This window comes from Cygnus atratus, chromosome 3 (assembly GCF_013377495.2).
Source record: "Cygnus atratus isolate AKBS03 ecotype Queensland, Australia chromosome 3, CAtr_DNAZoo_HiC_assembly, whole genome shotgun sequence".
NCBI classification, from domain to species: domain Eukaryota; kingdom Metazoa; phylum Chordata; class Aves; order Anseriformes; family Anatidae; genus Cygnus; species Cygnus atratus.
In genome coordinates this window covers 102,794,051-102,806,473 of record NC_066364.1, presented here as the reverse complement: position 1 = coordinate 102,806,473, position 12,423 = coordinate 102,794,051, and the positions used below count along the sequence as shown (strand labels likewise).

At 50.3% G+C, this 12,423-nt stretch overlaps 1 protein-coding gene across 1 annotated transcript in view; it reads left to right on the top strand.

The window, feature by feature from the left end:
• Positions 1–839: 839 nt before the first annotated feature.
• Positions 840–12,423, top strand: part of ITPKB (inositol-trisphosphate 3-kinase B) — a 59,685-nt gene continuing 48,101 nt past the window's right edge. The window contains exons 1-2 of the mRNA XM_035562465.2: positions 840–1,145; positions 2,420–3,530. Of these exons, the coding sequence (XP_035418358.1) occupies positions 2,580–3,530 (951 nt within the window). The 5' untranslated portion in view covers positions 840–1,145; positions 2,420–2,579. The remainder of the gene's footprint in view (positions 1,146–2,419; positions 3,531–12,423) is intronic.

Here is a 12,423-nt window from a genome sequence, read left to right as displayed (position 1 = left end):
TGCATCAGGAAGGACAGATTTTGTCCTGGACACGGTAGCTGCGGCCCTGCGCAAACCTGGGGCAGAGCCACAGTGAGCGGATGTGCCCGTGATGTCTTCACATGCCTGGAGTTTGGTATCTGGGAGCCACCTGCCCCATCGGGACACGCTCGCCCAAAGCCACCCAGCCTGGCAGGGAGGACTTTGTGCCACCTTTGGGCCGATGTGAAGGAGCAGCGTGCTGAGAAGCACAGGGGCCAAGCCGTTGTGTCTGGAGGAAGGAGGATGCGGGGTGAAGCTGCTGGGTTAGTCTCTGCCTTCAAGCTGGGTGCAGGGGGACATCAGGGACCCCCAGGCCTTTGTTCCTATGGGTGTAGGGACCAGCCTTTGCCTCAAACATTGTACACAGGGGCAGGATACCAAGGCCAGTAGGGTGGCTGGAAAGTGAAACACATGAGGATTCCTGTCTGCTTTGTGCCCCCGTCTGCCTTGCTGGCGGTGGCTGTCGGGACCCCTGGGCCATGGGGCCAGGCCTCACGCAGGGCTCGGGGTGCAAAGACGCGCACTGAGGCAGACATCGTGCTCTGGGGCTAGGGGTGGAAAATGGATCGTGTATCTTTAACCCACAGAGGCCGAAACGTGTTTTTTTTTTTCTTAGTTAACAATGGAAACTTTTTTTTTTCAGTGTTTCCCTCCAGCGGTCCTGCCAAGCGGCAGAGAGAGAGAAAAAAAAAAAAAAAAAAAGAAACTTGTTCCGCTGAGTTCAACCCCAGACAGGCTCACAACTTCCTTCCTGCTTTCCTACCCCCTCCCTCTCTGCTCTCCTCCTTCTCTCGGCTCTTCTCCCTTTTCCTCCTCCTCCTCTCTCCGCATTTCCAAAGCCGCACCGGGAGCGGGCTCCGCGGCCGCCCCGCGGACCTGGCCGGGGCGCGGAGCCTCGGGAGCCGGCGGAGCGGGGAGCCCGGCGGCCTCCCCCTTCCCTCCCTTTCCCTTCCCTTCCCCCAGCTCCCCGCAGAGCCGAGCAGAGCCGCGGGCACAGCGAGGCTCCCGGCCGCGCCCCGCGCCCCGTGCCCGCGGGGATGGCTCCAGCAGCGCCTTGCGGCCGCCGGCGCCTGCGGGCGCTGCCGGGCGGCGAGCACTGAGGCGGGCGCGGAGCCTGCAGGCAGGTACGGGGCGGTGGTGGGGAGGGAGGGAGGGAGGGGAGAGGTGGAGGGGACCGGGGGCTGGATGCTTCCCCCCCGGATGGGGGAGGCTCAGGCGGGCTGTCCCGGCCCCAAAATGTGTCCCAGCGCCTTGCGGTGCCGGGGGGCCGTGTGGGGAGGGAGGTTCCGCACAGCCTGCGCTCTCCTGAGCCACAGAGAGGTGCCTGGAGTGATGGGGAGCCTTTGGTTACAGAGACACTGGGGACTGCGCCTAGACCTGTTGGCATTTATCTGCCTGGGTCCTCGCAGGGGTGCCAGCATCACACACAGGTACTTCCAAAGAAGTGTGCAGCCACAGCCAGGGTTAGCACGTGTGTGTAAACAAGCCCGCACCCCCAGTCAGCCTGCGTTTTTATGGGCTCCTCATTCCCTGGCATAGCATGAGGATTGCGGCTCCAGCAGCACATGGAATAAACGGACACAAAGGAAGGCACACAAAAGTACAGAGGGGCACAGATGGCCGCATACAAAAGCAGAGCCTCTCTTACATGCATGCACATTCTCACAGTAGGGCAAACACCACCAGCCATGTGCATACGTGGGACCCAGACTGTAACTTGGAGGTGGTTGCAGCAGTCGGCATCCCAGAAGGCAGGTGTGTGCAAGGGAAACACGCTTAGACAGGGCATATGTGAAGATGTTGTTGTACATGGGTAGGTAAGGAGCTAGTGGAGACGTGGTCCCATAACGTACAAAACTGGGCAGGCAGTTACTGAACGGAAATCCGTGCACGAGACTGGATCGTGGTTGGACACAGGTGACAAACCAGAAGGTAGCAAATTTGAGCTCTTTGGAGTTTTTTCTTTCATTTGGAAAATGACACCTTTTGGGAGAGATACTCAGAAGCTTCCAACTTTTTTTCTACCTCAAAAGTTCGCACTAGTTGGCTGTAACTCCCCAATTCTGTTGTGGGACTAGCTGCTGACTCTGCAGTATCTTCTTGGACACCAGTTCTGTGGCTTCATCAACAGACAGCCTAGGGAAGTGTCAGGAAGGGCAGGAAGGAGGGGAAGCAGCCTCCAAACTGATTTCCCCTTGGCTCATATTCTTCAGGTGACCAGTGTGGCCCATGTTCCTGAAGGCAGCACACCGGGATGCACGCAGGCGTCCTCAGGATCCGTGGCAGCAGGGGCCACCCGGGAAGGGAAGGGTTTAGCCAGCGGTGTACACAGCTAGAGGGCAAACTCAGGGGGGAGTAGAGTCACTCTCACCACTTTTCTCTCTCTCTCTCTCCCCAGGCTTTCCATTTTATGGAGCTGTGTGCCGGGGCCAGCCCAGCTCCCCTTCTGCCTGCTGGTGATGCTGCCACTCCCGGTGTGGAGAGACCCCCGGCAGCCCCGCTGAGCCCGAGCGCCGAGGCGGTGGTGGTGGCCTCCCTGTGCACCCTGGCTGACTACTATGGCTGTGTACTGCTATGCGTTCAATAGCTTGGTGATGATGAATAGCAACAGCGAGGTGACAAGCGGTGGGAGCAAGACACCGTCTCCTCCCAGACAAGTCCTGCCCAGGAGCCCGGAGACACCCGGCGGCTGCCACTCACTCCCTGTCTTCAGCCCAGCCGCTGTGCCGCCCCGCACGCCGTGCCTTGGCTCTGCTTTCTTCTTGCCACTGCCTGAGGAGCCCCCGCAGCAGCTGGGCAGCCCTGGGGGACGGAGGGGCAGCCGGGACGGAGATGGGCAGCCAGGCTCCCCTGTGGCACGCTGCCTGCAGCGGGAGCTGCACAATGTCCAAGTGAACCAGAAAGTGGGGCTCTTTGAGGCACACATCCAGGCGCACAGCTCTGCTGCCCACCTCTTATGGAGCCCTGGGCCATCCTCTCCTCGGCCGTCCTCGCCCTGGCCATCCTCACCGCGGCCTGCCAGCCCCACAGCACCAGCGGTGGGGCTTGGCACAGGACCCCGGCTGCGAGCCTATGGGGAGAGCAAGGACCCCGATGCTGGTGAGGTGCTGAGGCAGCCGAGCACTGAAGGGTCCCTGGGGGGCCTAGTGATGATGGAGGCGCAGGCTGTGGGGCAGGCGGAGGGTAGCAGCCCTCTGGAGCCATCAGGGCCTGGACAGCAGCAAGGAGACATGGTAGTGGCCCCCACAGGACTGGAGGGCCGATGCCCAGCCATCAGTGGGAGCATCCCTGCCGTCATCATCACGGACCTGGGGGGCCCGGAGGAGGAGGCGGGTGCCGTGCCCCCCAGCAACCTGCCCGTCCGGAAGCTCTCATCATCCTCAGCCTCTTCCACTGGCTTCTCATCATCCTGGGAGGAGTCAGAGGAGGACATCTCCAGTGACCCCGAGCGCACCCTGGACCAAACACCAGCCTTCCTGCAGACCCTGGACCAGCAGAAGCCTCGAGTGGTGAGTGACCACTTTTGGGGAGGTGGGGAACAGGCTGGCAATGGCCCCATGCTGGGCAATGCCTCACAGCCCAGGCACGGCCACTGCAGGGGTCCAAGGTTGCAGCAGAGGTCCACAGAGAAACTTTGCATTTGCTTGGAGGTGCTTGCTTTCTCTCACATGAAAAACTTACCCCTGTCGCAAGTCTGAAAATGCCGAGCTCGTGGAAGAGAGCAGTGACACTCATCCTGCTGTGCAGTCCTTGTAGAGGCTAAAACAGAGATAAAGCATCAGTGCCATATTACCCTCAAAAGCAAAGAGGTCTCTGTGGAGGAGAGGGCTTGGAGGCATTCTCTAAAGGCAGGCACTCACAGGGTTTGTTGCATCGCTTTGGGAATTCGTTCCGTGTCTGAGTGCACCATACAGAGCATACTTTGCTCTAAGCTGTCACGCTGTTTATCTGGAAGGCTTTGAACTGCCTTATCCCAGTGCAGGGCAGCTGTCATGAGGTTCTCTGATCAGAGTGTGGGCTCTCCCATATTCTGGATGCAAGATATTACCTTGATTTGAGATCAGTGCTGAAGCTTGAGATCACGCTGGAAAACTCTGAAAAATGCAGGGCAGCCCACTGCCTCCTGAATTGTAAAGCGATTGATAATGGCCCGTCAACTTTCAGTGATGTGGTTCATTGTGTTTAACTTTCCATAGACACATTATAGTGAAACTCAGTTGCTAAGCTCAATTACATGAGGAAGCCTGGAGCGGAGAAATACCTAAGTAGAGTTAAGGTATCAAACTTGTGAAGAACTGACACGCTGTGGTTTATAAAACACTCAGCAGACTGAAATAAACGTATTTGCTTTTCTATTTGCTTTGTCCTTTTCCAAGAACTCAGGCTCAGTTCTGCTTAGGATGGAGCAGCAGTTGAGTAAAAGCATGGTTAACGAAGTTAGGAGTCTGTGGCTCACCGTGTTTGCAGACAGTTTTGTACTTCGGGGCTCTTGACAGATGAATCAGATCTCTCCCTTTCATAGCTGCTGTAATCCCTCTGCTGATAAATGCTGCTGGTTTTATGTGCACGAGCTGTAGTAATCTTTGCTCTATTCTCCGAACAAATGAATGTTACTTATGCCAGTTCTCACTGATTTTCTGCTGAAAACAGTTCACCGATGAGCAGAATCATCCCTGATGCTACTGTGGAAAGCCTCCCGGGGTCTCAGGCTGACTCTGTGCAGCCTCCTGTGGCCTACAGTGAGCTCAGCCAGCCCAGTGGCTCGGCAGCGGACAGGCAGAGCTTGTTTGTATCACCAGTAGGCCTGGATCAGATCGGGTCTAAGACCTGAGTAATTCTGCTGGGCTCAGTAGGACTTCTACAAGCTAAACACGTTGAAGAACTGATCCAAAATGTGTCAGGAAGTCTGAGGAGGTGCATTCGATTCAGGATTTCAGTGCTGGAGTCGTCTCAGCAGGAGCGGCTGGGCTAATTTGCAAAGATGCTTTCCGCTGGTCTCCAAAGGTCCCGTGCAGGGTTGATCACTGGCTTTGGCAGGTTATAGTCAACTTCTCAGCAGGACTGTGTGCGAATGCCAAGCAATTCAAAGCTGATTCATATAAATAACACCCAACTGTGTGTACTGGTTGGCAACATCTTAAATCCATAATGACACACAGCTACCGAAGCAGTCTCAGGTTGCACACTCATTTGTTTTTGTGAACTCACTGTTTCCTTTTAACAACACATGTTGTCTGGAAATGAGTTGTGTAACGAGACAGAATGTGTGAGAAGCTGTCTCCACAACTTGTGCTTTTCTGTCAAAATAAGTGCTTCCGGGAGACCTTGGCCCATAGAATCACAGAATGGTTTGGGCTGGATGGGAACTTAAAGATCATCTAATTCCACCCCCCTGCCATGGGCAGGGACACCTTCCACTAGATCAGGCTGCCCAAAGCCCCATCCAACCTGGCCTCGAACTCCTCTAACAGATCCACATCCTTCTTGTTCTGGGGGCCCCAAACTTAGATGCAGCACTCCAGGTGGGGCCTCACAAGGGCAGAGCAGAGGGGGACAATCACCTCCCTCCACCTGCTGCCCACCCCTCTGTTGATGCAGCCCAGGATGCAGTTGGCCTTCTGAGCTGCAAGCACACACTGCTGGCTCATGTCAAGCTTTTTGTCCACCAGAACCCCCAAGTCCTTCTCTGCAGGGCTGCTCTCATTGAGTTCTTCACCCAATCCCTACTCACGTTTGTGATTGCTCTGACCCAAATAGAAAATAGAAACCAACATCGTTCCTCTGAGCTGAGTAGGTAAATGCTGGGCAGGGGCAGAGCCCTGCTGGTCTGCCCTGTTTGCTGCTGGTGCAGGGAAGGACTGTTGTACCTAGAGGAGAGGTCACGATGAGCTGCAGGAAAGCCATTCTCACTGCAAATATGTTCTGCACTGCACATCTCCTATTGCATGTTTATAGATTTGATAAACTTGCTTCTTGCTTGCTTCTGCCCTTCCTTTCTGGATGCCGTCTAGCTTAGCCAGTCTATTAGGGATGTCCGGCTGTCTATTGTAGTTCCTCCTGGTGTTCCTGGGGAAAAGGCAGATCCCTCTGGCTGACTTGTCCTCTGTTTATACTTCAGGTAGGAAACTGCATTTGCAGTGGGGTCCACAAACTGGACAGTCATCAGAAGAAAATGATGTTGCCTAGTGAAAGGAAGGGAGGTAGTGTGGCCACTTTTTTTTGACCCCATAACCCAATTTGATACAGGCTCCACGCCGGTTTGTTGAAACACTTTATTCAGTACGTTGCATGTCCCTGGTGCATTCTCTGGTGCATGGTGGCCATAGAGCATTAGAAAATAGTGACTATGCCATGATTATAAAGGACTTGTGAAGTACACAGACAATAAGAGCAGTTTGATGTTTTGCTGATGTTTAATTGCAAGTCTACTTAAGGTCTGAGTAAACCTCCACATAAGAGCTTTTGCAGCTGTGGCTTTCCCTGGGCTGTGGGCTGGTGATGGAGAAGCTCCATGCTTGTTTATTGATGCTTGCAAGGTTTCAATGATGCTTGAGGGATTACACTTCGTGGGCTGTGTGGGAGGGATGGCCTGTCCGGGCAGCATGTTTGGATGAGGACACCACGGTTTGACATGCTGCAGAGCAGCCCTGCTGCAAATCCTTGCAACAGCAACCTGGGCAGCTTGAGGAAAGTACGTGTTTCTCTAACTGCAAGCCAGGAAAAGCAGCTCTTGGAAGGATGTCTGTCTCTGTCACAGCATGTATCGTGCTGGGGGAGGGCTTCTTCCCTCTTGCCTGGTTGTGCAGGTTGGATGTGCAGGGAAGTGAGAGGGTGCTCCTCATCCCAACTCTTAAGTGGCACAAATAGCCTAAGATGGCAGCCTAGTAGAAAGGGATTTCACACCCAAAAGAAGCCCCATTCTAGCTATGACTGTGACTAACTTCAGTGGAAAAATTTGTATCTGTGAGCTTGGCTGCTTCTGGAGACCCTGTTTGCTCTTCCCAAGGGGTAGCTGATAGACCGAGGTGTACTTAGCAGCAGGACAACTGGCCCCAGTCTTGGAATCTGACTGTACTCCTTTAGAAAAATATATTCAAATGATGGTTATTACAGTAAGTCATCATCAGTGATCTAATCTGATGCATATAAGTCAATGGGCTTGATGGGATTCATCCCAGGGTACTCGGAGAGCTGGCTGATGTCATCACGAGACCTCCCTCAATTGTTTTTCAATGGTCTTGGGAATCTGGAGAGGTCTCGCTTGACTGGAAGCTGGCGAATGTCATTCCAATTTTCAAGAAGGCAAGAAAGAAGACCCTGGTAGTTACAGGCTTGTCAGTCTCATTCAGTGCCTAGTAAAATTATGGAGAAAGTTATTCTAGGAGTTACTGAAAAACATCTGAAGGACAACGTGATCATTGGTCTTAGCCAACACAGGTTCATGAGGGGAAGGTCCTGCTTAACAAACTTTAATTTCCTTTATGACAAGGTCACCCACCTAGCTGACCAAGGAAAGCCAGGAATCTTTTTGGATTTTAGCAAAGCTTTCAATACTGTTTCTCACAGTATCCTGGACAAAATGTCCAGCGTACAGCTAGATAAAAACATAATATGATGGTGAACAATTGGCTGATGGATTGGGCTCAAAGGGTTATGGTAAATGGGGTTACATCAGGCTGGCGACCAGTCATCAGTGGGGTTCAGCAGGGCTCCATTTTAGGGCCAGTTTTTTCCTATGTTTTCATAAATGACTTGGATGTAGGACAAGAAGGTGTTTTCATTAAGTTTGTAGATGATAATAATTGGGAGGAGCTGTTGACTCCATCAGGGGTGGAGAGGTCTTGCAGAAAGATCTTGACAAATCAGAGAGCTGATTTGTCAATCACCAACAATATGACATTTAACCCGAGTAAGTGCTGGTTTGTGCGCCTGGGAAGGGGCAACCCTGGCTATATATGTAGACTGCGAATGAGAGGCTGGACAGCAGCCCTGAAGAAAGGGATCTGCGGGTTTTGGTCAACAGCAAGCTGAACATGAGCCAGCAGTGTGCCCTGTCAGCCAGCAGGGACAACCACAGCTTGGGGTACATCAGGCACGGCATTGCTAGCTGGTTGAGGGGCAAGATTGTCCCACCTTGAGCACTGTGTGCAGTTTTTGGTACCACAGTTTAAGAAAGATATAAAACTATTAGAGTATGTCCAAAGGAGGGCTACAAATATGGTGAAGGGTCTAGAGTGGAAAACATATGAGGAGCGTCTGAAGTTGCTTGGTTTGTTCGGCCTAGAGAAGAGGAGACTGAGGGGAGACATCACCACGGCCTACAGCTTCCTCATGAGGGGAGTGGAGGGGCAGGCGCTGATCTCTGCTCCCTGGTGACCCGTGATAGGACCCAAGGGAATTTCATGAAGCTGTGATGAGGGAGATTCAGGTTGGATATAAGGAAAATGTTCTTCACTGAGAAGGTGGTTGGGCACTGGAACGGGCTTCCCAGGGAAGTGGTCCCAGCACCAAACCTGGCAGAGTCCAGGAAGCATTTGGACAACACTCTAAGACATAAGGGTTTGGTTTTCGGGTGGTTCTGTGTGGACCCAGGAGTTGGACTTGATGATCATTGTGGGTCCCTTCCAACTTGGGATATTCTGTGATTCTAGAACGCTCGGCAAGGTGGGCACAGTCATCCCCTGGGAGTCATAGAATCATAGAACGGCTTGGGTTGGAAGGGCTGTACTCTTCCCAGGCCACATGTCCCTGCTTTCACTGCCCGTGAATTTCCTTTTTGTGCCTCAGTTTGCCCAGCAGGCCCTTGCTCAACAATGCCAGTTTGCTGCCTTCCCTGCTCAATTTCTTTCACATGGGGATGGAGAGCTCTTGTGCTCTAAGAGAAGTGTCCTTAAAGAGCTGCCAGCTCTGTTCAGCTCCTTTGTCCCTAAGGACAGTGTTCCAGGGGATCTCATCCACTAGGTCTTTAAACAGCTGGAAGGTCACTCTTCAAAAGTTCAGAGTCCTGACTTTGCTCTTTGTCAGGCCCATATTCCTCGAGGTCACAAACTCAACAAGGGTATGATCGCTGCAGCCCAGACTGCCTCCAATCTTCACCTCAGTTTGAGCAGCAGATCCTTGCTCAGCCAAATCCCCTAAATCCCCTAATTTTTCAATTCCTTAGCCACTAGAAACAAAGCAAAAGAAGAGTCAAAAGAAATGCAGAAATTGTGCCAGTATGTACTGTAGGAAACAACAACAACAAAACTCCTGGAAAAATAGTGGAAGATACTACAGTGTTCCTCTTTCTGGTTTTCCCACCACCACTGTGAAAACACAGGGATATATGCTGAACAGTAATCAAGAAACTCCTGGTACATTGTGAAACCTCTGTTCCTTTCAGCAGGCAGAACAGCTTGCTTAGGATAAGAGACTTCCATTACCATGTGCAAAATGACAAGAGTGTTTGGAAAATGCTAATGGCACTGCTGCTGACAGATGATTTTTTTATTGATTTGTTTGTTTGACTCACAATGGCTGTAGCATATTTGAAGAGCCAAGTTTAGATAGGATTAGTATTAGCCAAGGGCCTGTGGGACCCATGCTTATTTCTCTTTCAGATCTTCCAAGGTGTAAGCTGACAACAACACTCCCGGTTTGTTTCTATAAAAATCCATCAAATTAAATGTGCTTTCATTCCCTTTCATAGCTGCGACTATGATCAGGAAGTCTCTGTGTAAAAGAAACCATGAACACATGGCTATGGTGATGCATGCAAGCCCTGTGAATATATGTCTTTAGGCTCACTCTGTTTACATACTTTGCTCCTTCCTCCTGCCATGGTTATATTAAAAGCTCCTAAGGTGATGAGCTTGAGTGGTATTACCAATATAATATCAATACAATGTCTAGCATATTAGGGCCCTGCTTGTTTGCTCTGAAGTTATTCTTAGTCTCGTAACGTGTACTTTTAAGTAGTGTGCACGGCATTGCGGCTGGCAGGGGAAGATGCTTAGCCCACCAGGTGAAGTGCCAAAGGATGGAGCCTCTTTCAGCCCTGCTCTGGGAAGACTCAGAGAAAGAGGAGAATAAGGTAGGCACCTCTGCTTCTCCTTGCTCAGAGCACCACATTCAGCAGACTTGGTGGCACAGCATGGGACAAGATCAGGACCACCCAGTGCCTGGCAGGCTGGGCAGAGATTCAGGCTGTTCTTAGACTGAGTCTGTGCACTCCTGGGAATTCACAAAGCACTGCTCTGTCTTTGGTAGTTTATCTTCTACCTACTCATGTGGCCTTCTCAGCAGATAAGCAGCTTTTTTATGGGCTCCCACCCACAGAGGCTAGGTGAAGATGGTGCCATAACCCAGTGGGAGATGAGCGGTGCTATTTCAGACCCGTTTTCATCAACACTTTTAAGCTAATTGGGAAGGGTTTCTTTTCTGCTAACATTCTCCATGATTGACAGCACAGGAGTGACATGGCACATAGCAGATGCCTTACTTGCTAACACAGATGATGTCTCTTGCATATTTTGTTTTTAAAACAATTTCACACTAAAAGAGTTCATAAAAATGGAATAAAGCCCAAAACATTTCTGAGATGAAAAAACAGACAAGAACAAGCATGATGTTCATCATCCTTAGGGTCTCCAGCTCTGGAAACAGCCACCTTTCGTCCCCTTCTGATGGGAATCACAGATGTCAGGAGCTTTGCTGTTTACCCCTTAATACCTCTTAGGGCATTAAGCTGAATGTCCACAGAATGAAGTTCCTGGATCAGTGAAAACTTCACAGTTTTGTCTTTAACTTTTTAGAGCCTTGCAAAGACAAAAAGCAATCAAAACAATAGTCAGCAGCTGTCTCATGTTTTCCATATGATTTCTATAATGTGTTGGGTTTGCATAAGAAGAAAATATTAGCGCAGCACTGAACTTTTGCATGCCATGCAGTGACTGAAAGCCCGCGCTGAGCTAATGTTTTCTTTACATGTAAATCTGTTCTAACTCACTAGAGGAATAATGACATCTATGTGTGATGTTAAATGTCACTTCAGCTAAGATTAGTCTTCTGTAATTGTTAGAGATTATTTTTGTTTATACCGGTAGGAAAATTTGCGCAGTAAATTTGACCTGCTTTCATCCAATGAAGCCCAGCCAAGCTTTCTAAGAAAGACAAGTTAATATTTAGCAGACGGTGAAAACTGAATGTTAACATTTGCAAATCACCAAGTGACTTAGCAGCCTAATCTGTATCCTCGAATGTGACTTTGAGGGCAATGTGTGCTTCAATACCTGCTGGGTCACTTGCAGTGGCCCTTTGACAGAATTCATCATGCTCAGCCATGTTGGATATCTCCTCGGGATAAATCCCCTCCTATGGTACCTTTCTTTTCTATTCACTCTGATGGTATCTTTAGGGTTAGCCAAGGAGTGTGCTTAAGACAGGAATCTGTTCCTAAACTACACATAAATGTATTTTATAACATTTGTCAGAATTTCATTCATATTCATACATGTAAAAATCCACATCATGCATAACCCGCACAATAGTTGCAAGTACATCAGAAACCCGCTTCAGTCTGAGGTCTATCAGCCTCAAATGAAAGTGCCTGTGATTTGGCTCTTCAGTCGGTGTTTAGGCAGCAAAATGTGTGATTTGCTCTGTAACAGGGATGATCGCCCAGCAGCACAAGTTGGTGTGGGTATGTTTATAATCTCAGGGTCTCCAGCTGCAAGTTTCAGTCCGCACTCAGATTTGGTGGGTGCTTTTAAGAGATGCAGATCGCAGCTTCTTCTTTCCCAGCCGTGGTGGGAGTTCAGCACTGGAGAGCTTCTGTTGCAGCTTTGTGCCTGTGGAGGGAGACCCTTTCTACCACAGTCAGCTGTGGGTTGTGGTGACTGCAGAAGGAATTTTCCGGCCTGTAGTTTGTCATTGAGCAGCAGTATTAAAGTCTGAAGCAGCTGCTGGATGCTATGACCCATATTAGCCTTTATCCTCTCTCACAATATTTATTTCAATGTTGTCATACATTTCAGCTATGAGAAGAAAGAAGTTATTTATTTGTTTGTTTATTTATTTAATAGTAAAGAACTTTTTTTTTTTTTCATTAATGAAGTGTAAAACGACACAACCTGGTAGAAGGATTTCAATTCTTCCCTTCAGATCTGTGATACATTGTTAGCCAAAACACAGCGATTGCTTTGGGGAGGAGAGCTAGGGGGTAAAACAGTAAGTGCTTAGCACTTCAAACAACTTGTAGTACAGTGCATTATCTGATCAGCAGTACACAACAGGAACTGCATTAGCATTTAGCACTGTTGCGGTTCTTAAGTAATAGTAAAGCATCCGTCCTCCCCCAGAGAGACCTACATGGGCTCTGAAGTGCCATGCTGACAGACATTTTAATGAGGTTTGGTTCAAAGT